General features: G+C 39.6%; 1 protein-coding gene across 3 annotated transcripts; it reads left to right on the top strand.

The window, feature by feature from the left end:
- On the top strand, positions 1 to 27,709 carry DCP2 (decapping mRNA 2). 3 transcript variants are annotated; one of them, XM_070742897.1, is made up of 11 exons: positions 1 to 156; positions 4,142 to 4,293; positions 10,732 to 10,859; positions 11,097 to 11,195; positions 14,939 to 15,091; positions 16,944 to 17,056; positions 17,187 to 17,297; positions 20,924 to 21,056; positions 23,616 to 23,717; positions 24,868 to 24,916; positions 26,957 to 27,709. In XM_070742897.1, exons 1-11 carry the CDS (start codon positions 104 to 106, stop codon positions 27,112 to 27,114), a joined length of 1,251 nt encoding a protein of 416 aa, XP_070598998.1. In that variant the 5' UTR covers positions 1 to 103; the 3' UTR covers positions 27,115 to 27,709. The 3 variants fall into 3 exon arrangements, with proteins under 3 accessions (XP_070598998.1, XP_070598996.1, XP_070598997.1); XM_070742895.1 differs by lacking the exons at positions 1 to 156; positions 4,142 to 4,293 and adding an exon at positions 6,140 to 7,246 and having other exon boundaries at positions 10,765 to 10,859; XM_070742896.1 differs by lacking the exons at positions 1 to 156; positions 4,142 to 4,293 and adding an exon at positions 6,994 to 7,242 and having other exon boundaries at positions 10,765 to 10,859.
- Positions 27,710 to 27,968: the final 259 nt, after the last annotated feature.

Genomic DNA, 27,968 nt, shown 5'->3' with positions numbered 1-27,968 from the left:
GGTCCCTCCTTCTTTCTTTTCGCCCGGTTTGGTTTTGCCCCTCCGGCCTGTGTCTTGCGCTCTTTGGGCCTCGCTGCGTCGGGATGAGCTGCGCTCTTTCTCCATGGAGACCAAGCGCCCTGAGATTCCCGGCAGCGTCTTGGACGACCTGTGCAGGTAAACGCTTCCGCCCAGAACCCCCCCCCCCCAGCGGGACTGCCCCCTGCCGTCCTCCCCCCGCCAAAAAAAAATGCCTGCCGCCCCCTCCTCCTCGGTGTAGTAGCAAGCGGTCCTCCACAGCGCCTCTGTTTCAGTGAAATGGTTTTAAATTAAAGTGCTAGGACGGAGAGGTGTTCGGTATTGATCATCCCCTGTGGTGAGATCCATCCATTAGCTGTGATTCGGGAATTATTAAAGAAACTTCAGTTGGACTGGTATTTCCACGCCAGGTTAAGCTTATAAACCATGGTTTGTCTGTAACAATGACTGGGTGCCTGCAACCCGTTATAAACCAAAGATATTGTGGCTTTGTGCAGTCTCAACTTCCAATAAAACCCACGGATCTAAGTCTGTAAAATGAGTTTTGGTCTTTAATTCCTCCCCCTATCAAAACATTTTTGCAGTTCAATTGAGTTGTTCAGATTTATTTATTTTTATTTATTTGTTTGTTTTGTCAAGTACATATTGGAAGTATGTAAAGATATAATAATATTCATATACATGATATTAGTAACAAGAAAAAATAAGAAGAAACATTAGATATATTAATATTCATATGCATGATGCTAGTAAAAAGATAAAAGAAATATTAGGATGCGAGGGAAGGCACGCTGGTGCATTAATTTAATTCTGAAATTGTTTTAAAAAGTGTCAGTTAACACCCCCCCCCCCAATAGAATAGAATAGAATTTTTTTTTATTGGCCAAATTGTGATTGGACACACAAGGAATTTGTCTTTGGTGCATATGCTCTCAGTGTACATAAAAATCTATTTAAAAAGTTACGTTCTTGTAAAAATGGGAAACATTCTAAACACCAACTTTAATTAAGAAACTGATCAAAAGCATTCACATTTATTGTGGAAGAGAACCAACAGAGGTGAAATACCCATTAAACTTATGTATCTTAAATGCAGGATAAAACAATAAAAGGCCTGAGGCTGGATTGGATATTTTGGCTCAATTCTGACTTAACTGATTATAAAAATATTGATTGGATTTAAGTAGTGGCCAGAATAAGCTCCCAGCTCTTTGTAATTAATTATGTGAGTACAAAGCTTTTAGTAAGTGGATATTCACAATTATATATAGTGTGCTGTTAACAGCTACCAGACTTTAGATACTTAAGTTATTTAATTAAACTGAGCCACATTTCACAAGACCAACTTGTAATAAAACTCCAAGAAAAGGCAACTGTTTTGCTTTAGTTGGGCAGGATGTTTCTTTAAAACTCAGGGATGGAAAATGTAAAATAGCCTTTGTCAAAGTTAAATGTTATTAAATAAGTGTGATAGATTGGATTGCAAATTTATTAAAGTCAGTATTGCTAGCTGGTAGCCATCATTGCTTTATGGAATTGCTTTATGATAGAGAAAAGTTGAGATGCCTCTTGGGCTGGTCTTACTCAGATACAAATATATAATCTACAAATAAATTAAGTCTCCATTAAATAATTGCTTGTAAAAATGTAATTATAGAAAATCCATTTAATTAATGAAGCTGTAATCAAAAAAGGTAACAGCCCATTTAGAACTGTTTCAAGAGTTTTTTTTTTAAAAAAACCTGGGGGACTCTAGGAGATTTAGTGAGATATAAATGGAATACATACATGCCCTAATTTCACATAATTGTGACTGAATGTCTAGTTAACTGTTGGTTACAATGAAAATGGCTCCTGACTGGTAATAACTTTTTTAAAAACTATATTATAATTATAAGCAGTACAGTGATACCTCGTCTTACAAACGCCTCGTCATACAAGCTTTTCAAGATACAAACCCAGGGTTTAAGATTTTTTTGCCTCTTCTTACAAACTATTTTCACCTTACAAACCCACCACCGCCGCTGGGATGCCCTGCCTCTGGACTTCCATTGCCAGTGAAGCACCCATTTTTGCGCTGCTGGGATTCCCCTGAGGCTCCCCTCGATGGGAAACACCACCTCCGGATTTCCGTGTTTTTGTGATGCTGCAGGGGAATACCAGCATGGGAATACCAGCAGCGCAAAAATGGGCACTTCGCTGGCAACAAAAGTCTGGAGCTGGGGTTTTCCTGCGAGGGGAGCTTCAGTGAAATCGCAGCATCGCAAAAACACAGAGGTCCAGAGGTGGGGTTTCGAGGACTTCTGTGTTTTTGCGATGCTGCAATTTCACTGATGCTCCCTTCACTGGGAAACCCCACCTCCAAACTTCCATTGCCAGCAAAGCGCTCATTTTTGTGATGCTGGGATTCCCCTGCTGGGATTTCCCTGCAGCATCACAAAAACATGGAAGTCCGGAGGTGGGGTTTCCCATGGAGGGGAGCCTCAGGGGAATCCCAGCAGAGCAAAAACGGGTGCTTTGGCTGGTAAAAGGGGTGAATTTTGGGCTTGCACGCATTAATCACTTTTCCATTGATTCCTATGGGAAACATTGTTTCGTCTTACAAACTTTTCACCTTAAGAACCTCGTCCCAAATTAAGTTTGTAAGACGAGGTATCACTGTATTGTGCAGACTACAGATATGAATTGTTAGTAAACTCCTGAATTTTTCCCAGTTGATGGAATATGCAATATATTAATTTGATTATTTGTTCTGATAGTTTAACAATTACATTCATATTGGTCATTCTGTAGTTACAGTGATAATTTTATAAATATTACACAACATTATGAATGTTAAGCTCAAAGATAGCCTGTTACAGTAAATTATTCAAAATGTTGTTACAACATATCCTTATTGAAGAGTTATATTATTTGTCCAATGGAAAACACTTGTATGGGCCACATCCCAGTAAGTACCATAGGTGAGGCAAGGCAAAGTAAAATTCTGAAGCAGTGTAGCTTTAACTTAATTTTTAAAATTAAAATTACATATTAAAATAAGGAGCCAGTGCGGTACAGAAGTTAAAGTGCTGGCCTGGAAATCAGAAGATTGTAAACTTTAGACTTCCCTCAAAAGGCTCTGAAGATATGTGTTTGTTAGTGGCCTGGGAACCCAGGTTGATATGGAGTGTATCACTTAGCTGGTTTGATTATTATTGCCAAGGGATTATTGGGGTTTATAGTTGGTGTTTTATTTTTCTAAGCCACCTGGAATCGCAATGAGTTAGATGACCATATAAAATGGATGGATGGATGAAAGCTAGGTGACTTTGAAGCAGTTACACTCTCTTGGCTCAACCCATCTCTCAGGGGTTTTTTTGTGGGGTAAATAGAAGGCAGTACTGTAGTATTAAAAATGTTGGTTTGAATTGACTAGGTATAGGTGTGTGGAGATGGAATGAAGAAATATAATAATATAAATTTAATTAATAGGAAAGTGAACACAAGAACAAGGGGACACAATCTGAAGTTAGTTGGGGGAAAGATCAAAGGCAACATGAGAAAATATTATTTTACTGAAAGAGTAGTAGATCCTTGGAACAAACTTCCAGCAGACGTGGTTGGTAAATCCACAGTAACTGAATTTAAACATGCCTGGGATAAACATATATCCATTGTAATATAAAATACAGGAAATAGTATAAGGACAGACTAGATGGACCATGAGGTCTTTTTCTGCCGTCAGTCTTCTATGTTTCTATAACAGTTATTTTATTTTCCTCCGATGTCACTTTGTGCCCCTGGATTTAAGGGTCTTATAGGATATACCAAAGAACATGTGGAGCTGCAGGTTGTGTACTATTGTCCTAAAGAAATTGAATCTTCAGATTTCATCTTGGTGTTAGTGATGTATTAATTCTTATACCATTCAAATTTTGGAATGCCTCACGAATAGATCTTAGTCTCTCAGCCATTGCCATTTGTCCAGAATTAGTATAGTCTCCAGATGCCTCAAACTTGTTTTAAAATCTTTTTGCAGCTTGAACTTGTTTCATAAAAGTATTGAATTCATTTATGTTATATTTTAACCACAGGAATAACAATATACTTATTTCTTACATTTATGTTTTACTTTTGACAGTCGATTTATTTTGCACATCCCAAGCGAAGAACGAGACAATGCAATTCGAGTCTGTTTTCAGATTGAGCTTGCCCATTGGTTTTACCTGGATTTCTACATGCAGAACACACCAGGATTACCTCAGTGTGGGATAAGAGATTTTGCTAAAGCTGATATCCTTTCATGTGTTTGTTTAACATACAAATGATATTCAAACATAGGTAGGAAAAAGGTTGCATTGGAAAATATATGGAAATCACCCAGAATAGCTGGGAATCACTCAGTTTATAAATTTAACACTAACAACAATAACAATAAATTATACTTGCACTACAGAAATAGAAGCAGGGGCTTACACCAAGATAAATAAATGGTTAAGGAAGAAAAACAAGCATTAGCTGATTATGTAAAAAGTAGCCAATAACAAATTAAAAATTGGAACTTAATGTACAGGAAACAAAATATCAAAATAATTTCATAAAAACATGAACTGAATGCTGGCAAAGAAAAATATTACATGGCCAATTTCTACAAAAGATCAAGGAGAAAGTGGATAAAGATAAAAACAGATGTCTTACAAATTTAACATTTAAAAAAGAAACCGAAGGCTTGATTTTTGGCTGCTCAAAAGCAATCTATCAAATCAAGACCAGAATTGAAAAATCACCAAATGATTTAAAGTGCAGAGTGTGCAAAGAAGTAGAAAAATAGTAAGTCAGGTATTCTGCTCCTGCAAGAAAGTTGCACAAACTACTATATTTTTCAGAGTATAAGATGTAGCTTTCCCTCCCAAAAAAGAGGGTAAAAAACTGGGCGCATCTTATACCCTGAATGTAGCCCCACCCACATGCTGTATTTTCGGATGGTTCCAGGCAGCGGGGATCCTCATTTCAACGTGGAGCCTATTCCCAAAGCGTTCTGAGAAAGAGTGTTGAAAGCCGGGTTTTCTCTCAGAAAGGTCCGAAAGAGAGGCAGCACATCAGTCCTCTGGATCTGCCATTTCGTAAGCATGCTACCTGGCCCTCCAGCAAGTCCCTGCATATTTGCTATCTCAGTCAGAGCCTGACTCCCGAAGCAGCCCAGAGAACTGCATTGAAAGCCTTTTAAACTAAAGGTGGCAGATCCCCCCCCCCCCCCCTGATTGCAAAAAGGGTGCCTGAAATGCAGGGATCGTAGAGGAAAGAGTTTCCAGCTGGCAGATTCCCTTCTGTTTTTTGGAAACCTTGATAGCAGTTACATATGCCCCATCTATTAACCAGTATTTTTCAATAACCTTCACAAAAAACTAATAGAAATACAATGGGGAAAGCTATTAATAATAGGGGACGTTAACACTATCGTTGATAGAAAAAAAGATTATAAAGGTGCCACAAAAGAAAAAGCAAGAAAATTTTTACTGACAACTTTTGATTGGATGACAACAGAATTTAACCTAAGAGATAGGTGGCGGTATTATAATCATAATGCTACGCAATATACCTTTTTTCATTTCCAGACAGATCATGGTCAAGGATCGATACGGTCTGGACAAATGTAGATTTTGTGAACGACTTGATTGATATTGAAATTCTACCAAATGGCTGGGCCGATCATAATCCTCTTTGGTTAAAATAGAAGGAACCAATTATTAAAATAAAATCAAGATGGGTGTTAAACCAAATAATAATTAAGGAAAAAGACTATATCAAATTAACGGACAAAGAATTGGATATCTTTCTCCAAATTAATAATAACGAAAATACTACCTTAAGAAACTTATAGGACACCATGAAGGCATATATAAGAAGACTATGGCTTATTTGGCCAAACATAATAAACAAAGGAAAACGAAATATTAACAACAGAATTGCATAACTTAGAAAACCTTTACAAAAAGACCCCAAGGATTCTAAAATATTAGGAGATTTAAACAAAATTAGGCACAAAATAAATTTCATAACACAGGAGGAATTGGCTAGAAAATTAATAATTGCTAAACAGAATTATTTTGAATTGGCTAACAAACTAGGGAGGTGGCTTGCCCATAAATTGGCAAAGGAAAAAGCAGATAGAGCTATAGAAGCTCTACAAGACCAAAAGGGAGAAATACAGACAAAGATTATAGGAAAAATATATAATTCAAACTTTCTATATGGAACTTTACAAATAGGGAGAACTAAAACAAGAAGTAATCAAAGAATATCATAATGGAATTAATTCGCCAGTTGTCCCAGAGGAGGACAGGGGAATGGTAAATGGTAAAATAACACTAATTGAACTGAGAAATGTCATAGGAAAACAAAAGAATAATAAAACTCCAGGACCGGATGGTATCCCGTTTGAAATTTATAAAAATTTACAAGGCCCTCTAGAATCAATAATGTTCAATCTATTTAATGAAATACTAGAAAAACGGTCCTGGAAAGAAGCTTATATAACTCTGATTCCCAAGAAGATTCAAATAGACAGCAAATCCAAAACGATAGACCAGTTTCCCTTCTTAAACACTGATTACAAAATATATGCAATGATTATGGCTGAAATCTTTAAAAAAATTTCAATCAGGTCATTCACTCAGATCAAAATGGTTTTCTGCCTCATAGAAACATAAGAAATAACAGTAGTATAATATTGAATATACTAGAATATTACGACACACACATAAACAATTAGCATTAATCTTCATCGATGCCCAAAAAGCTTTCGACAATCTCTATTGGCAATATTCCATAATACAATTAAAAATTATGCAGTTCGATGGAAAATTCATAGGAATAATCAGCTATATATCATGAGCAAACCGCAAAAATAATAATAAGCAATGACATGACAGAAAATAGACATACAGAAAGGAGTATGCCAGGGTTGCCCATTAGTCCCTATAATTTTTATATTAGCCCTGAAAAGCCTCCTTAGAAAAATAAGAAGTATACAGGAAATAAAGGGATTGAAAACCAGGAAGAAGGAATACAAACTCCAAGCTTTCACGGATGATATGTTATTTATCCTTGAAGATACATTAGACATTGGTCCGATTCTAATCAAGAAAGTCGAGGAATTTGAAAATGAAGCAGGGCTAAAAATCAATCAGGAAAAAAACAAAAATAATGACACTGAAAGAAAATACTCGATTAGAGGAACTAGTAGGTATGAAGATTATTAAAAAAAAATAAGATACTGTATTTAGGGTTGTTTGTCTTTTTTATGTATATAAAGACTTAAAAAAAAATCAGTGGAAGGGAGGACCCCACTAATCGTGATGGTGGTAGAATTCTACCTCTCGGGGCAGAGGTAGAATTCTTTTTTTCTTGTTTTCCTTCCCCAAAATTAAGGTGCGTCTTATATTCCGGTGTATTTTATACTCCGAAAAATATGGTAACTATAAACAGTGGCAATATAGTCATCAAAATGATTCACTGGAACATCTGTAAAAATTATGTGCTGGGTATGAAAAATTGCTGAGAATATATAGTTGTAAAAGTAGTTAAAAATGAGCAGATGAAAATATTGTGGGATTTCCAAATGCAAATTGATTAATTCTTGATGTATATTACGTCAGATTTAGCTATGGTTGAAATAAAACTGAATAATTGCTGTGGAAATTCCAGGGGATTAGTAGAATAGAAGACAGTTGGGAAGATCACAAAGAATCAGGGTCTGAAAATTGAAGTTGAAAGATTATGCCATAAACTGGCAATAATTGACACACTGAATGCCATTCCAAAAAGCCTTGGACAACACTTAGAAAATCTGCCATTGATTTATTTTCCATCTATGAATTACAAAATGCTATACTGATTGGATCTGCACTAAAACCAGCCTAATACATTAAACATCCTGGGTTCTTGAGAAGAACACTATGAAAGCCAACACCAGCTAAAGAACTGTCAACTGTGATTTCACTTTGTTGTATATATACACGGTAATAATAATAATAATAGCAACTCCCTTCAGGTATAGAGCAGCTATAAACAAAGTGTGACCTCCAGGCTGAAAGTAATTACTCATTCCTGCCATAAATTATGGATCAACATTTCAAAAGGCTGAGTTTATATATCAAAATAAACAATCACAGTATATTGAACTGAACTATTGTTAAAGAAGATAGATTGCCTCGTCACTGAACTGAATCTGGAAATTTATTTTGTGGAAGCTTCAAGTGTATGTTAAAGCTCTGGATTAAATGTACTTGTAACTAATTGTGGTCAATTTCTCTTACATATCTGAATTAGAGAATGCTAATTAGACAATAATGTGTTTTTGGCTTCTTTGCAATTTAAAATTACGTAAGTCATGTTTCTAACTTCCCTGACCATAGGGTTGGACTTCATCTTGTTGCACATCAGTTTTCAGACAGATTTATCTGTATAATAATTTATTTGCAGTAATATTTGGAAATATAAAATAGAATGAAAGGTATTTGCAGATATCTAACATCCAGATAATATAAATTGAAAGAAGTAAATCAGATTCAAGACAATCAACACTCTAAAGCTTTGGCATGAAATGTAATGACTTTTTGAAGGGAAAGGAGATGAGTATGTATCCCAAGGCTACTGAAAACCTGTTATCCTGCTAAGTGTTAAATTAATGCTTTACATAGCACAGTGTTATCTTGCTGGAAGAAAGAAAAGAAATCTTTCCTGAATTCTTAAAATGTAGTTGTCTTATAACTTGAAAATTCAGAAACTGCATATTAATTTGAGGTCAAGCTAATAGTCAATACATATGTTTTAGGGCAGAATTCTTCAACCTTTTTGGCTTTGTGGATTAGTGAGGGGGGGGAAAGGGGATGGTTCTCCATGTGCGGTGGGGCAAGTCTGCCACATGAATCCCACAGAGTTGGCCTTCTCCGGGTCCCGTCGACTAAACAATGTCGTTTGGCGGGACCCAGGGGAAGAGCCTTCTCTGTGGCATCCCCGACCCTCTGGAACCAGCTCTCCCCGGAGATTAGAACTGCCCCCACCCTCCTTGCCTTTTGTAAACTCTTTAAAATCCACCTCTGCCGTCAGGCATGGGGGAATTGAGACATCCCCCCGGGCCTATACAGTTTATGCATGGTATGTTTGTGTGTCTGTTTGCTTTTAATAATGGGGTTTTTAGTGTTTTTAAATTATTAGATTTGTCATACATTGTTTTATTGTTGCTGTGAGCCGCCCCGAGTCTACTGAGAGGGACGGCATACAAATCTAATAAATAAATAAATAAATAAATAAAATAAAATAAAATAAAATAAAATGTGTCTCTGCAACTCCATTTGATCCCCTCAAAGGTTGGGGAACATTTGAGTGGGGATGTGCATGCCTATTTGCCCACCAGTTCTGCAGCCCTGTTTGAAAAGGCTCAAGGCCTGGTAGTGGGCCATGGGTCATGGGGATATACAATTCCATCAAACTTTTCTGTGACCTGGTCTCTTACATTTATTTCCCCTTGGAATACATTTCAAAATGAGAGAAACTGCAGTTGTAATTATTGTAAAGTGGCTGCTATGAGATAGGCCAGTGATGGCGAACCTTTTTCTGCTTGGGTGGCAAAACGTTGCACGCACACGTGATGGTCCGTGCCCACGCCTATAATGCAATGGCCTCCCCTCATGCATGCAAACAGCCCTCCCCTTCACTGCTCCCATGTTTCTGAACTTCCGTTGGCCTGTTGGGCCATTTTTTGCCATCCACAGGCTCCAGAAACTTTCCTGAAGCCTGGGGAGGGCAAAAAACAGCCCAACGGGTGAAAATGGCCTCCCCCTACCCTCCAGAATACCAAAAATCAACTGGCAAGCATGCACAAGTACACTGGAGTTGACATAGGACAAAACGTCCTGTGCCTTCAGATATGGTTCCACCCGTGCCATAGGTTCATCATCACTGAGATAGGCTGTTAAAAAAATGTGTCCCCACACTGTAGGAGAATCCAGTCATTTCGTGCTCTCTTAAAGAAATTTTGAAGAAAAAAATCATGTAGAGTTCTTTAAAAAAAAAAAAAAGAATAGAAAGAGAACAGAAATTACAGTTGCGGTAAACTCAGTAAACTGAATAAAAGGGCTGATAAATGCAAGGGGCTTCTGAGGATGTAGCTGGAAGTATTTGGGCCATGGGCAATAATAAGGAAGTAAGACGTAAAGGAAATTGCAACTTGTGCTAGGGCAATTGACTCCACAGCCAGACAGATTTCCTAAATTGTTTTTAATTATCATAGACATTAAATCCTAGCCAGTAAACGACTCAGCAAAAAAGTATCATTCATTCATTCATTCATTCATTCATTCATTTATTGGATTTGTATGCCGCCCCTCTCTGAAGACTCGGGGCGGCTAACAGCAACAATAAAACAGTGTACAATAGTAATCTAATACTAAAAACGATTAAAAACCCATTAATATAAAAACCAAACATACATACATACATACATACCATCCATAGAATTGTAAAGGCCTAGGGGGAAAGAGGATCTCAATATCTCAATTATCTCAATATTTTCATTATTATTTTCATTATTATTTTCATTATTATTATTATTATTATTATTATTAATTTTACTAAAGTCAGGGTGCTAACAGGAAGAAAAAAGCAATAGAAATGTGGTTTAAGTTTTGAGATGTGTTTTGGTCAATGAGTTTCCTTGACTCCAGGTACTTTTCAGCCATTGCCCTTTTTTACTTCCTCAAGGCGAAGATGTGCAGAAGGTTTTAGACGAATGGAAAGAGTACAAAATGGGTGTGCCAACTTATGGTGCTATCATTCTTGATGAGACCCTTGAAAATGTAAGGCGTTTTCCTTTTAGCTTTGTTGAATCTGTAAACGCAGATCTTCCATATATATTTCCCTACTGTAATAGAAATAGTATGTATCTTATTGGTTTTGTTTTTTATTTTTTTTACCTTAAATCAGGTTTTAGTATCTAACTCTTGTGTATTTTAAGCTGTGTGTCTATTTACCATGAGTTGATTTTTTCCTCTCTTGCAATCTTTTAATTATGATTGAATATTTATGTTTTGCAGGTGCTACTAGTTCAGGGTTATTTAGCAAAATCTGGCTGGGGTTTTCCAAAAGGAAAAGTGAATAAAGAAGAAGCTCCACATGACTGCGCCGCCAGAGAGGTGATTCTGTTTATTACATTGTTTGACATATTCCTGTCAGAGGATTGGAAATGGATAAGAACTTATCCAGACAAACATGCATTATTATTCTCCAAATTGAATCTTTATAAATACCGGTAATAACAACATACATATAGAGATGTACACAATAGTTTGTTAGCTTCACAAACATACAGTTCCTTGCAGTTCCTCATCTATTTCGCCTGTCCGTTCCCTTATTCATATACTTAATAATTCCTTTATTATAGCAATAGCATTTAGACTTATATGCTGCTTCACAGTACTTTACAGCCCTCTCTAAGCGGTTTACAGAATCAGCATATTGCCCCTAATAATCTGGGTACTCATTTTACCGACCACGGAAAGATGGAAGGGTGAGTCAACCTTGAACCGATGGTGAGATTGGAACTGATGAACTACAGTTAGTAGTTAGCTGAAGTAGCCTGCAGTGCTGCACTCTAAGCATTGCGCCACCCTGGCTCTTACATTGAGTCTTTTGTCATATGTCTTATTTTGACTCTTTTTCACATCTCAAACAGGGCTTTTACTTTTACTGCTTAGCTTTTTCTACAGCATATTGGAGGTACAGTGATCCCTCGATTAGCACGGTCTCGATTAGCGCGAAACGCTGCAACGCGGTTTTTCAAAAAATATTAATTAAAAAATAAGTCTGCGCTAGTTCTCTCTCTCTTTCTCTCCCTGTTGCCGGCGTGGTATATGAGAGAGAAAGAGAGAGGCAGAGGTCGGGCGCATTACCGGGAGGTGGAGGCGGCGTGGGGACGCTGGGTGCCGGGGACACCGAGGAGGGGGTGGACGTGGCCTCTCAGCTGCAGAGCCGAACAAGGGCGGAGGCAACGGCGGAGTCCGGCGCTGGGGCCATGCGGGGCCGCTCATCCAGGGGGGCGTGGACTGGCAAGTCGCCCTCCTTTCTCTTTCTTTCTCTCTCTTATACCACACCGGTAACAGGGAGAGAAAGAGAGAGAGCGGAGGGCACCTTGCCGGTCCACGCCCCCCTAGATGAGCGGCTCCGCATGGCCCCAGCGCCGCCCAGGCAAAGGGGAAACCCCAAGATCGCTTGCCGCTTGCTGTATTGCAGCGAAGGAGGCGAAGCAAGGCTCCAAGCTGCAATACGGCAAGCGGCAAGCGATCTTGGGGTTTCCCCTTTGCCTGGGCGGCGGGAAGACCAAGGGAAGGTTCCTTCAGCCGCCCAACACCTGATCCGCTCCGCAGCGCGGCAGCAGCGAGGAGTCGAAGATGGGGTTTCCCCTTTGCCTTTACCCCATCTTCGGCTCCGCGCTGCGGAGCAGATCAGCTGTTGGGCGGCTGAAGGAACCTTCCCTTGGTCTTCCCCGCCGCCCACACGCAAACTCCACCATCTGCGCATGTGCGGCCATGAAAAAAATGGCGCGCATGCGTAGATGGTGTTTTTTACTTCCGCACCACTATAACGCGGAAATCGATTAGCGCGGGAGGTCTTGGAACGTAACCCCCGCGCTAATCGAGAGATCACTGTATAAAGAGGGGAAAATAACTTGAACCTCTTGGAAGGCAGCTCCTTTAGTCACCATTATCTGCACTAATCCTTGGTCTGTCTTTTCCCATTCATCTTCAGTCCTTTTTGCCAGCCAATCAGCTTTATGGATCTCACTGATTCTGCAGGCATCTCTTGGACCCTCAATTCTACATTCCCCACTTTCTCCAAGGATCCTTTCTCCAACACTCTACCTTTCCTCCAGCAGCTTCAGTTCTTGCTTCTTAATACACATGGTCCCACACAACCACACTAACCAACAAACCAACCAACAATCTCCTTTCTTAGCAGCTCTGCCCCTTATAAATTTTCACTGGAAGGCAAGCATATGTGCTTATGCATGTCTCCATTAGTCTGAGAATATTCTTGCTGTCTGTGTGGTTCTTGTTATGTAATTGACCAACTAGCAAAACTTCAGCCTTGGGGCCAAGTTACAACTCAGTTTCAGTCTTGGCAATTCATCCTGCTAATATCCAAGCATTTTTAATTGAAAATATTTTTAGAATACATATAAAATATCAAGTTGAGGTTGTCTTAGAAAGCACATGAATACTGTATATTTTCTTAGGAATAGAACATGCATATTGTATATTTACATGCAAGATACTTACAGTAGAACCCCGACTTACGAGACTAATTGGTTCCGGAAGGAGGCTCGTAAGTCAGAACGCTCGTATGACGAAACATTGTTTCCCATAGGAAACAATGTAAAGTCAATTAATCCGTGCAACAACAAAAAAACCCGCTGCCACCGAACGCGGAAGTTAGCGTTCAGAGACAGCTGCAAAGCGGTGCGCGTGTTTTAAAACGTCAGAGCCGGCCTGGGGGGCTCGGGGGGAAGCCCCCAAGCCCCCCAGGCCGGCTCTGACGTTTTAAAACACGCGCGCTGCTTCGCAGCTCTCTGCTGAATCCGGAACGCTAACTTCCGCGTTCGGATTCAGCAGACAGCTGCAAAGCGGCGCGCGTGTTTTAAAACGTCAGAGCCGGCCTGGGCGGCTCGGGGGCTTCCCTCCGAGCCCCCCAGGCCGGCTCTGACGTTTTAAAACACGCGCGCTGCTTCGCAGCTCTCTGCTGAATCCGGAACGCTAACTTCCGCGTTCGGATTCAGCAGAGAGCTGCGAAGCAGCGCGCGTGTTTTAAAACGTCAGAGCCGGCCTGGGCGGCTCGGGGGCTTCCCTCCGAGCCCCCCAGGCCGGCTCTGACGTTTTAAAACACGCGCACCGCTTTGCAGCTGTCTCTGAACGCTTCAGAAGACAGCTGCGAAGTGGCGCGCGTGTTTTAAAACGTCAGAGCCGGCCTGGGGGGCTCGGGGGGAAGCCCCCAAACCCCCCAGGCCGGCTCTGACGTTTTAAAACACGCGCGCTGCTTCGCAGCTGTCTGCTGAATCCGAACGCGGAAGTTAGCGTTCCGGATTCAGCAGAGAGCTGCGAAGCGGCGCGCGTGTTTTAAAAGGTTGCAGCCGGCCTGGGGGGCTTGCCAGCACCCCCCCAGCCCCCCAGGCCGGCTGCAACCTTTTAAAACACGCGGGATACGAGCGCCAAGGAGCTGTCTCCTGAAGCCGAAAGCGGAAGTTAGTGTTCGGCTTCAGGAGACAGCTCCTTGGCGCTCGTATCCCGAATGTGAGCTTGGGAGGCGAACAAAAATGTCGCTCCCCTCCCAGCTCTTATCTCGAGTAGCTCGTAAGTAGAGCTGCTCGTATGTCGAGGTTCCACTGTACTGTGTACAATTTTCTACATTGAATAGATACTGGTGCCTTTATTTGAGTTGTGATTTATCTGTGTTTCAAATTTCATTATTGCAAGTGATTTCCAAACTTACCAAGACTTTTAGGATATTTGTTTATTACAGTTATCCCATTCTAGTTAATTAAAATTTCCTGAGCATACTATATGTTAAGTCCATGTAGGGTTAAGCAATATGAATGAGTGAGTGGTAGTGCATAATCAGAGGCAGTGGTATTTCCCTTCTCTAGAAGCCATCACTGAACACGAGAGTTTGGACAAAGTGGTAGTTCTGCATATACAGTATCGTTTTTGCTTTCTTAAAGCTGTAGGAAAGAGTTAAAATTTTAGTCAGATAACGTCATAATCAAGCCAGATTTTTATAGCAAAAGTCTGAATCAGATTTCTTATTTTTTCAACCTATAAAATAATAGGTTGCTTTATTCCTATCCTGTGTGCATAATTTTTATTCTCACCTTATCCTTTTTCAGGTATTTGAAGAAACTGGTTTCGATATAAAAGATTTTATTAATAAAGATGATTATATTGAATTAAAAATCAATGATCAGCTTGCACGATTGTATATCATCCCAGGCATTCCAAAGGACACAAAATTTAATCCTAAAACAAGAAGAGAGATTCGGGTAAATCTTACCTTTCAACTATAATTGAATTCTCAGATACTAAGAAGTTAATGATATTGTAAGATTATTGATGAATGTCATGAATTTTGATATAAGCGTTCATGATATTTCCTTTATATTAGGTCTGCTAAAACTAAGCTGTAGAAATCTGGATGACCATTAGATGCCAGCAAAGAGTTGTGGTAGTCAGAGTTTTTACAATCTAAGTTTTTCCCTATGTAAAATTATTCTTTCCTTAGGCAGAAGACTACAAGGTGAACTGTTTCCAAAGCCCTGCTACCCACAAGTAACTAGAGCAGGAGATAAGAAAGATTAGCCTTGTTTTTAATCTTTGTCCTTGCTATTTTCTTTTCTTTTTGTCACATTGTTACCTTTGGGAGAGAACTGAAATCTGCTAACTTTAAACTAGAGTAATGAAATGTGCTGATTTGGGAGTGTGCTAGTAGACCAAAGAATCATATCTTTGATCTATTCCTGATATAATTAAACTGCCTCTGTCATCAACAAAGGATACCACTACCAGTATTTTATATCCATGGAGCTTCCTAAAGTATATTAAGATGGTCCTTGATGAATATAGTGGCAATGCTTTCCACTTATGAGACTTGCGTCTCATCCAATTCCAAGATTCACTGAAATAAATCTTTACTTGTTTATCCGGTGCAATATTTATTTATTAAACAAATTGGTATAGCTATCCATGTCAGCCAAAGCAATTCTGGGTGGCAATTGAGTAAAACAACACATTTATTTTTTTAACATGGAATTTTATATATATGCAAACCTTGGATAGAGAATGGCCAACTCAACAATGCAGCCATCAAATCATTTCTCTGGGTTCCCTGGGAGCCCCAAGCCTGATAACAGTTCCAGACCTTGAGGGACTTCCAAAGTGTCAAAATGGATGGAGCTAATCCAATTTTGCGGGGGGGGGGGGGGGTGTTCCATGGCAGAGAAGGCACTTCTCCTGGGACCCACCCAATGTAAGTCCCTAGCTGATGCCCACGCCTCTGCATTCTGCATTAGCTGAAGCCTCTGGATATTCTTCTAAGGCAAATCCATGTAGAATGCATTTCAACATTCCAGTCTGGAGGTGACCATTCCTTTATGTTCATAAAGCCAAGGCTTATTAGAGAAAGAAAATTGTTGTAGCAGCACCCATCTTATTTTGTAAACAGTAGCTAAGAGAACATCAGGAAGAGACGAGAATGCTTGAATTCTAGATGTTTGTGAAATCATTTTGTAGTAGCCTTTTATTTACATTACAGGTAGTCCTTGTTCAGTGACCCCTCAAAGTTACAATAGTGCTGAACGAGGAAACTTACAACTAGTCCTGAAAGTTGTAGCTCTCACAGTGTCCCCGTGATCATATGATTATGATTCAGGTGCTTGGCAACTGTTGCACAATTATGATGGTCAGTGTCCCTTGGTCACATGCCTGCCATTTGCAGTCTTTAACTGCTGGCTTCTGATAATCACAGTCAGTGGGAAAGCTGTGAGGAAGTCACCAGTTGAAGTCACATTATGTGTTTAATAATGATGCATGATTCGCTTAACAGCTGCAACTGAAACCGACTTCTCTCGTAACTTGGTGTGGCCATGTGATTTTTTTTCACTTTATAACCGCATTGCTTAGTAATGGAGTTGCCATTCCCAGTTATCAGTTGTTAACGGAAGACTACCTGTATTTACAATACTTGCACTTTTAGTATAAAGAATTCAAAATACTTTTTGGTGATAGGAAAACTTCCTAAAGATATGCTTCATTTCTTGGTTAGAAGGTTAATGGGAGTTACTATTTCTATCTTATTGTATCTGTAAAATGTTAAGTAATCTTTTTTCTGCGTTTCAGAACATTGAGTGGTTTTCCATTGATAAATTGCCTTGCCACAGAAATGACATGACACCGAAGTCAAAACTAGGTTTGGCACCTAACAAGTTTTTTATGACCATTCCCTTCATCAGGTTTGTTCAAAATGAGAGAAGAAAATAAACCTGTTATGTTCCATTTTTGTACTGAAGATTTTAAGGGTGGGATTTTGAAACCCTACTTCAAAAACCTGAATATTGCTGTTCTAATGTTAACCCTTTACAGACCCTTAAGAGACTGGCTTTCTCGACGGTATGGAGATTCTTCAGATAGTGACAATGGGTTCTCATCCACCAGTAGCAGCACACCACCTAAATCCAGTATAGAAAAACAGAAGTAAGTGATTGTAAAACTTGCTAATTGCTTTCAAATCAAGTATTTTTTTCCCTGTAAATCAAATGAATATTAATAGTTTAAGACATGATTTACCTGATGAGTTCTTCCAGTAGAGGTGATGACAGCTGTCAGCCTGGATAGATTCAAAGGCAGGATTAGACAGATTCATGGATGCCAAGTGTATCTGTGGTTATTGAAACGGATGTCCATGTGCCGCCTCTATGTTGGTTGAGGCAGGCAGGATTCCCTTGAGTACCATTTGTTGGGGGGCAAGGGAAAGGGAGGGCTTTGCCTTCTCTTTCTGCTTAAGATAGAGTCACTTTGAGAAAGGTGGCATAGAAATCCAATAGACAGACAGACAGACAAATAAATAAATATATTTGGCCCGATTCAGCATGTCTCTTCTTATGATCTTATGTCATTTATCAGCTTTCCCAATGCAGATGCCTTTTGGATATGTTGCATTTTCAGATTGCTATAATTGATCATGCTTACCAAATACTGTTAATAATAATAATCAAGATTCCCTCACGTGGCATATTTACTATGCTGATGAGAAATTTGTGGAGTTTCTCTAACAACATTAGAAAGTATTATCATTCCTATTCCATTCTTAAATTAAGGATAGAAAAATTGGATGGATGGAAGTCCACAAATTTATCTAATTCTATTATTTATCAGCATCTTTTAATACTCAAGCCAATGTCAATGAAAGGTTAACTAAGCATTTATAATGTCAAGATTTATTCTTTTGGCTAATGTGCTGAAGTATGTATGTATTACTATATTACAGCATGTAAAATAATAATGATCTGGTAGAATAGGTCAAAATGAAAGAGCTTTTGGATTAATTCAGATTTGGCTGATTGACCATATTTGGATAATAATAAAATTTATATTCAGTTGGAAAATTCAACTCAATTCAGTTCAATTATTTATTGTTACTGCACAACATATGTGCAATGAGATTGGCTGAGTTCCCTCAATGCATCTTCCCAACACAATACAACTTACAGTGAAGACAGAAAATCCCTTACCCAATAACACATATTAACAATACCCAGTCCTATTGCACCAGTGTGAACATGCTACATGTTACGCCGGCCCTACAAGTACAAGTACACTATCAAGTATAATAAAATAAAAATAATATTAGTAAAATATAAATAAAAAGTATAATATAAGTATCACAGTCTTATCACCTAAAAGTTCAATTACTGCAATGCTCTCTACCTGGGGTTGCCTTCGAAGAGTGTTCAGAGACTGCAAATTGTGCAGAATGCAGCCGCGTGAGCTATTGTGGGGCTCCCAAGATCTTCCCACATCTCAACATCACTCAGTGAGCTGCGCTGGTTGCCAATTGGTCTCCGGACACAATTCAAAGTGCTGGTTGGTGTTGTGGCTGGCTCTGGGTCAGCTCCTGCTCTGAGGACCGTGGATGTTGGTTTGGGAGAATCCTCAAGTTCTCAGAGACTGGTTTTACTGCCAACAGCTTCGGACAGTGAAGATTCTGTGTCAAGGGGAGACTCTGGGAGTGAAGCAGAATCAGATGGTCAGGTAGATGCAGGCAGCCCATTAGCTAATGACCCCATAAGTGAGTCATCATCATCAGACTCAGAGAAAGATGGATTAATAGATTCTTGCAGGTGCAGGTTTATGATGAGAAGGGAACAACTGCGCAAGTATTTTAGAAGATAAGGGAGAACACCTGTGGCTGGGGCAATTAGGCTAATTGGGTTGCTGATAAATTGCCAGCGTCGCTGAGAACATGCATGGGAGATTATCTGTTTGGAGAAGGATGAGTGTTGTTTGATTTGGACTGTTCCAGGATTTACAAAGACTTTTTGGATATAAGGCAGTTAAATACATTTTGTGGACTCTTGAAGGGGGGTGGCTGTGATGCCTTCACAGCTGCCTTTATCTGCTCTGTATTGTTTTTGTTTTTCGCAGCATTCAAGGCTTGTGGTTTGTGGGAGAGCACTTTGGCTGTTTAATGTGTGCGTACAATACTTTTGTTTTGATAAACTGACTCTCTGTTTACTTTACAACAGCGTGTGTGTTTGAATTAACATTTCTCACTTAATTGGGGATCGTAACGTGAAGCCCGGCATAACAAAGCCCTACATGGCTTAGGGCCAGATTACCTACGGGACTATCTCCTGCCTCATGCATTCCAGCAACTGGTTAGGTCCCACAGAGTTGGCCTTCTCCAGGTCCTGTTGGCCAGACAATGTCATCTGGCGGGGCCTAGGGGAAGAGCCTTCTTTGTGGTGACCTCGGCCTTCTGGAACAAACTCCCTCCGAAGATAGAGGGCATGGGGGCCATGAGAGACGAGATTGTCTCCGCCCAATGTTGTGAATGATAGAATTGAACAAACGGGAATGGCTGCATGCGGGGGGGTTTATGATATTTTTTAATAATAGTTAGATTTCTTTGTATATATTTTTCATTATGTTGTACGCCATCCCGAGTCACTTTGAGAAGGGTGGCATAAAAATCTAACAAAAAAACAAACAAGCAAACAAACAAATATAATTGCAAGTACAAGTACACTATCAAGTAGAAAGCCTCAGAACAATGTGTTGGGTCCTTGCTGTTCAGCATTGTTCTTAATTACCTGGTTGGAGTCATTGAGAGAAAGATCATCAAGCTATAGCTCATACAAAGCTAGGAGCAGCTACTTCTTTAGAAAAGAAATAGAAGATTCAAAAACACATATGTTGTAAAGTGCGCCAAAAAGAACGATGAAATTTTAACAAGGAAAAAGGCATCTAGAAAGAAAAATCGAAAGGCATTAGTATAGGCCAGTGATGGCGAACCTATAGCACGGGTGCCACAGGTGGCACACGAAGCCATATCTGCTAGCATGCGAGCCGTTGCCCTAGCTCAGCTCCAACGTGCATGTGTGTTCCAGCCAGCTGATTTTTGGCTCACACAGAGGCTCTGGGAGGGGGTTTTTGGCTTCCAGAGAGCCACCAAGGGGATGGAGGAGAGCGTTTCTACCCTCCCAGGATCCAGGGAAGCTTTTGGAGCCTGGGAAGGGTGAAACACGAGCCTACTGGGCCCACCAAAAGTTGGGAAACAGGCTGTTTCTGGTCTCCAGGGGGTGGAGGAAGCTGCTTTCCCCAGGCATTGAATTATGGGTGTGGGTACTTGTGCATGCACAATAGCACAGGCCCACGCTCTTTTGGCACCTGAGGGAAAAAAGGTTTGCCATCACTGGTATAGGCTCTGGGACACTTGACTTGCAGTAGTACACGTGAAAAGGATTTTGGTGTTTTAGTAGATTATGAGTTGAGTATGAGCCAGCAATGTGACATAGCTGCTAAGAAAGCAAATATCATTTTGAAACATATCAAGAAGCACAGAGTCTAGATTTTGGAAAATTATTTTCTCAATCTAGTCTATTATGGTCAGCTCTCACTTGGAATACATACTGTGTCTGGATATTGGCTGTTTTCCAATTTTTCACTACCTTTGGGACAAAGCAATAATGCCCTAAAAAGAAATTTAACACACTGTTAAATAACTATTTGATAGAATACTCTGATTAACGCAGTTGTGTTGCATGATTATAATTGTCACCTGAACTTTTGTAAAAAGATTTTTTCTTTTTATGAATCAGATCCAAACTCCATTATAGTCAGCAGGCGTTTACAGATACACCCGTGGGAGACCAATCAACAAGGCAGAGGCAATTACAGCAACAAAAGCCATATAACAATCATTTGGATATGCCTGAAGCTTTAAAACTAAAAGTGAGTTTCTATTAAAAATTGTTATTATTAGGTCAGGTTTGATGAAAATTGAATTCTTTGTTTTAAACATACACGGGGTGGACACAAAAATGGAAACAGCTTGCAGCTCTTCTGTGGAATCCAGATTTGTGAAGCTCCCTTCGAACAGTTTTTATGGAAAGTGGATTCTGTACGTGTCTATTGAGTTCTGCAGTGATTTTAGGAGCTGCGGTCTTGCGATCCACTCTAACAATTCGCTTTAGAGTCTGATGGTCCCTCTCGGACAACTTCGACTTTCGACCAGACCTGTGCTTGGCTGAGGATGTTTTCCCTTCTCTTTCAAAAGCAGTCATTACTTTTGAGACATGATCTCTTGAAACGCAAAACATTCGGGCATTTTCTGTTACACTAGCGCCTGCCATTCGAGCACCAATAATTTGGCCTCTTTGAAAGTCTGAGAGGTTTGCCATTTCTAGAAGGTTATAACCAATTTCCTTAAATTTCTGTAAAAAAAAAAAGGTTGTTTAAAAATACATATCAAATAACAAAATTTTAAAAAAACATTAAAATGTGTCAAGTTTTGATTGATTTGAACTCAGATCTGTCATTGCTACCCCCCTGACTGATTTGTTTAACCAATCCCTGTTAACAGGAGATGTTCCTGAGGATTGGAGAATGGCCAGTGTTGTGCCTATTCACAAGAAGGGCAGTAGAGAAGAAGCTGGAAACTACAGGCCAGTTAGCTTGACATCAGTTGTAGTTAAAATGATGGAGACTCTACTCAAAAAGAGGATAAATCAGCATCTAAAAAACAATAACTTATTGGACCCAAATCAGCATGGCTTTACTGAAGGCAAATCGTGTCAGACTAATCTCATAGAGTTCTTTGACTATGTCACAAAGGTGTTGGATCAAGGTGGTGCCGTGGATATTGCCTATCTGGACTTCAGCAAAGCCTTTGATACGGTTCCACATAAAGAGCTGATAGATAAATTAGTGAAGATTGGACTTAATCCCTGGATAGTTCAGTGGATTTCAAGCTGGCTGAAGCATAGACATCAGAGAGTTATTGTTAATGGCGAGTATTCTGAGCAGAGACAGGTTACAAGCGGTGTGCCACAAGGGTCTGTTCTGGGTCCTATTCTTTTTAATATGTTTGTGAGTGACATAGGGGAAGGTTTGGTAGGGAAGGTTTGCCTATTTGCCGATGACTCTAAAGTGTGCAATAGGGTTGATATTCCTGGAGGGGTCTGTAATATGGTAAATGATTTAGCGTTACTAGATAAATGGTCAAAGCAATGGAAACTGCAGTTTAATGTTTCCAAATGTAAAATAATGCACTTGGGGAAAAGGAATCCTAAATCTGAGTATTGCATTGGCAGTTCTGTGTTAGCAAAAACTTCAGAAGAGAAGGATTTAGGGGTAGTGATTTCTGACAGTCTCAAAATGGGTGAGCAGTGTGGTCGGGCAGTAGGAAAGGCAAGTAGGATGCTTGGCTGCATAGCTAGAGGTATAACAAGCAGGAAGAGGGAGATTGTGATCCCCTTATATAGAGCGCTGGTGAGACCACATTTGGAGTACTGTGTTCAGTTCTGGAGACCTCACCTACAAAAAGATATTGACAAAATTGAACGGGTCCAAAGACGGGCTACAAGAATGGTGGAAGGTCTGAAGTATAAAACGTATCAGGAAAGACTTAATGAACTCAATCTGTATAGTCTGGAGGACAGAAGGAAAAGGGGGGACATGATCGAAACATTTAAATATGTTAAAGGGTTAAATAGGGTTCAGGAGGGAAGTGTTTTTAACAGGAAAGTGAACACAAGAACAAGGGGACACAATCTGAAGTTAGTTGGGGGAAAGATCAAAGGCAACATGAGAAAGTATTATTTTACTGAAAGAGTAGTAGATCCTTGGAACAAACTTCCAGCAGACGTGGTTGGTAAATCCACAGTAACCGAATTTAAACATGCCTGGGATAAACATATATCCATTGTAAGATAAAATACAGGAAATAGTAAAAGGGCAGACTAGATGGACCATGGGGTCTTTTTCTGCCGTCAGTCTTCTATGTTTCTATGTTTCTATGTTTCTAACATGTTCAAACATGATGCCAAAAAGTCAAGTGTTTCCATTTTTTTGTCCACCCCCTGTACTTTTTTAACTTCTTGAACTTCTCAGATCATTGCCTTTTAAATGGAGCAAGATACTTTTACAATAAACTAAACACATTCATTGGTGAACAACTGACAACACTTGGGCTAGACGGGTTGCTGCCCCGTTTATTGGTTGTCAATTTTGGGTGGGATGTTTTGGGGTTTACTGGGCTTATCATCTTGCCTTTTTGTCCAAGTTTGATTCTGTTATTTCCCGATGTCTGTTATACTGTTTTGGTGTATTGTTAGCTGCTCAGGCTCATTTAGAGTTGGGCAGCATCAAATCATTTAATGAAAGTAAATAAATACACTTTGTTAAATTAGATGTATTTTGTTATAAATATAAAGATATTTTAAAATTAAATGCTTTCAATTGAATGCTATCCTTAGTTCATTTGTTGTTGTGGTTGCACTATTTGCTTAGAATGCACGCGGCAATGGCAAAAAGCAGTATCAAGATATTCCTAATCAAAAAAAGAGAACAAATGGAGTTCAGAATCAGCCAGCCAAACAGAACCAAACTTTGGTAAGATGTACAAAGGTAAATGTAAATGGGAAAGCACTTTAAATAGGAATTTGGAATAATTTTTGTGTTAAGCGGTGGCTCTGGAAATGTTTTTTTCAGTGCTTTACTGAGATGGCTTATGACCTAACAAACCTGTGTATTCAGCTCTTTATGTGTGCAAACGAGTTTTTTTGCGCTCAAGAAGCAGCTTTTGGGTATTTCTACTCTTGAGGACTACCCCACCTTTTATCTGGGATTTATAGGAAAAATGGGAAATGTGCTCTGTCAATATTATCTGGCTAGTGTCCTTAGTCTGGTCAGCTTCAGCACATTATTTTATCCCCTGGTTAAGGGCTTAATTTTTTTTTTTATTCTGAGAGAGTAACAAGTAACAAGCAACAAGCTTGCAAGCCAGTAAGAGCTGGGAACATCATTAGCACCTGGGAAAGAAATAGTTTGAGCAAGTAGAGCAATGGAAAAAACCCTCCAAAGACTTAGGGCTTAGAAAACATTCTTCTTTGCAGAGAGTAACAGTGAAAGAGCTTGCAAGCCAGTAAGAGCTGTGAACATTGTTAGCATCTGGTTAGGGCTGGAAAGAAACTTACTCAGAGCAAGTAAGAGCAATGAAAAAAACCCTGCAAAGACTTAGGGCTTGGAAAATATTCTTTGCAGAGAGAAACAATGAAAGAGCCTGCAAGGTAAGAACTGGGAAGATTGTTAGCAGCTAGTTAGGGCTGAAAAAAAAGTTACATTCAGAGTATAAGACACACCCAAATTATCAACCTCTTAGGGAGGAAAAAGGTGCGTTTTATACACTGAAAAATACGGTAATTGAGAGAGAGACTGGCCCAAAGTCATACAGCTGACTTTCATGGCTAAAGTAGGACATGAATTTTCTGCTTTCTAGCCTGGTGCCTTAACCACTAGACAAAACTAGCTCCTTTTTTTCTTTCTTAGTTTTATCTGTTTAAAAGCACTTTGTTAGAAGGTGCATAATATAGAGAATTTGGAGATATGGATAATAAAGTGTATAATCCAGTTAAATTTAAGCAAATGCTTCATTTTTAAAAAATGATCCCCTATTTATGAATGAAAATGTTTATATTTTTTGGTTGGGTCACAAAATTTCAGTTTCCCCAAAAATGTTTAATGTGATTATCTTCTTAACTAGAAATGTGAAAAGAAGCATCCAAGGAAGCTTCAAGATAATTTTGAAACAGGTATGTGTGATTATTTTACTTTAGGCAATATAAAATGTAAAAATAAAAGTATTTAGCATTTATATTTCAATAATACTTATTTGTTAATCAGTAAATAACTTTGTACTTTAGTTTAAATGTCTGAAATTAGAGCTCTATAATTTACGGTGCCCAACCTAGCAAAATCATTGTTGAGTCAGAGTTTCCTATTACAATTGAATAGGTAAAACTAAATCTCTCCTCTCATCAACATTATAGTCATATATTAATTTCCTAAAGGAAGATTGAACAACAGTTTAAACAATTTTGTTATGAGAGCACTAAAGCCGAGTACGAAAAGTATGTGAAGGGCCATGGTTTGTTTTTAAAGTACATTATAGTACCAAACCCAATTTTATTAGCTGGAAGTGGTTTTTGAATAAAGTACTGTATTTCAGTACAGTAGTACCTCATGATACGAACCCCTTGTCATACTAACTTTTCGAGATACAAACCCAGGGTTTGGAATTTTTTTGCCTCTTCTTATGAACTTTTTTCGCCTTACGAACCCGCTGCCGCCACTGGGATGCCCCACTTCCATTGCAAGCAAAGTGCCCGTTTTTGCGATCCTGGGATTCCCCTGAGGCTCCCCTCCATGGGAAACCCCACCTCCCAGGATCGCAAAAATGGGCGCTCCACTGGGCGCCGCCGCCCAGCTGTCACCTTCCGAAACAGCCATGGTGCTTCTCGGCGTTCTCATGAACGGCAAACCCAGAAGTTCGGGAAAAGTTCGGGTTCAGGAGAACGCTGAGAAGCACCGCCGCCCGTCTGTCACCTTCCGAAACAGTCAAGGGGCTTCTTGGTGTTCTCCCGAATGCTGAACCCGGAGGTTCGGCAAAAGTTCGGGTTCGGGAGAACGCTGAGAAGTGTCGCCGCACGACTGTCACCTTCGCAGAAGAGCCGTGGAGTTGTTGGCCAGTCGGGAGGCTCAAACGGAGGTGGGGAATCCCAATAGGGAATTCCAGGGACAGAGCTTTGACGTCACAAAGACGTCCTTCCTGGAGTCCACGTTTTGGCCGGCCAGGAAGGATGTCTCCATGACGTCAAAGCTCCACCCCTGGAATTCCCTATTGGGATTCCCAACCTCTTTTTGAGCCTTCCGACCGGCCGACAGCTCCACGGCTCTTCTGCGAAGGTGACAGCCTGGCGGTGGTGCTTCTTGGCGTTCTCCTGAACGCCGAACCCGAACTTTTGCCAAACTTCTGGGTTTGGCATTCAGGAGAACGCCGAGAAGCCCCCTGTCTGTTTCGGAAGGTGACAGATGGGCATCGGCGCATCTCGGGGTTCTCCCGAACCCGAACTTTTGCTGAACTTCCGGGTTCGGCGTTCAGGAGAACGCCGAGAAGTGCCCCGGCTGTTTCGGAAGGTGACAGCCGGGTGGCGGCACCCAGCGGAGCGCCGTTTTTGCGATTTTTTGGGGGGGGACTTACACGCATTAATCGGTTTTCCATTGTTTCCTATGGGAAACATTGTTTTGTCTTACGAACTTTTCACCTTACAAACCTCCTCCTGGAACCTATTAAGTTCGTAAGACAAGGTATCACTGTATTATAATTTCTTTTTAAAAACAATTTATAGCTTTCCAAAGTAAAAATTCCAAGGAAAGCTGTAAAGTTTAACATTATTTTAGTGGTGCTTGTGTTCCTTTATTCTGCAAGCTACTATTATGAGAAAATGACTGTTGTAGCAGTGTACTTTAAATGTTATTGATCAAAGTCTTACTAAAGATGTTGCAAACCTATAGTGGTGTCATAAGTGTTAAGTTGGAAGATATGGATTTAAAGGAGGTACAAGATATAATCTTGGGACAAAGGCCATTGTCATTTAGAACAAATTTGTTTTATTAGTTTATAAAACTATATAACTATAATTGAATTATAATTCTCATGCTGTCTAATTTTTAAATAAGCAAATGTCTACGAAATATGTACTGCATATTTGAAGTTTTCTTAAAGTGTTGTATGAGATTATTTTGATTCTTATTTGTCACTCACTGCTAAATTCTTTATTTTTTTAATGTAGAAACAGCATGCGATTTGTGCTGTCTCAGCGAAGACCAGCAACTAGAACGTGGACAATCAGCGTCATGCAATGGTCATTGCAAATTCTCTTTCTCCTCACGTGCTTTTCTGAGCTTCAAGTTTGACCATGATGCGATCATGAAAAATTTTGATCTCTGAAGCTTGGTTATTTGCACAAGCTGGCTAGAGTCCTGGCATATAGCAATTGAGTGGGTTTTTAAAATCCAACTTTTACATTTTCTCAGGTTTTAAAGCAATGCAGGGACCTAATGATGGACTGGAAGGTTTTGTTCTCATTGTAATATGGGAGTAGCACCATATAGTGTTGCACTTTAAATGCAGTCTAGCTTTTACCTGCAAAAATGCTTTCCAGTATATCATTTAGTAGTTCCTAGCTATGCATTAGTGGGCATTTTTAACTCACATGTTGTCTGTCTAGATTTTGGAGGGGTATTTTACCCTTGTCCGTGTTAATCTTTGACACATTTAAATTGCTCTGATGTATGATAATGGTTTTATTTGTGATACTTTGCGGTGCAGCTCCTGAAAACACACATTTTCTGCCGAGAACAATATTCTGTACTGAGCAAGGTACTAGGTATTTTATGATTCAGAATGTTGAAAAGCAACCTTTTGTTCTGAGAGAATCGTTCTGCCTGGGATCTTATATCATTTAAATCAATTTATTTTCTACATCTTCATTGTTGCACTGTATTGGAATTTTTTGAAAATATAGGCATGATTTAAAATTGTATTACTAGTGTGATATTTTTATCTTACTTTCTGTTCATTAGTTCCGTTGTTTCAGTTCCAGTGAGAAGATGGTGATGTTGGAATGTGTCTAATATAACTTTTACTGTTCCCCTTGTGTGAAATGTCTGAACTGTTTCCAACCAGAATTACAGGTATTTTGTAAAATAAAATATGAAAATGTATGTTTAGGGAGATAATTGTAGCAGATAGAATAAATTAGTTTTGGGAGTAGTACAAAGAAAAAAAAACCATTATATGTA

This window comes from Erythrolamprus reginae, chromosome 2 (assembly GCF_031021105.1).
Source record: "Erythrolamprus reginae isolate rEryReg1 chromosome 2, rEryReg1.hap1, whole genome shotgun sequence".
NCBI classification, from domain to species: domain Eukaryota; kingdom Metazoa; phylum Chordata; class Lepidosauria; order Squamata; family Dipsadidae; genus Erythrolamprus; species Erythrolamprus reginae.
Note: the sequence above shows the minus strand (reverse complement) of the source record. Positions and strands in the feature narration are given on the sequence as shown.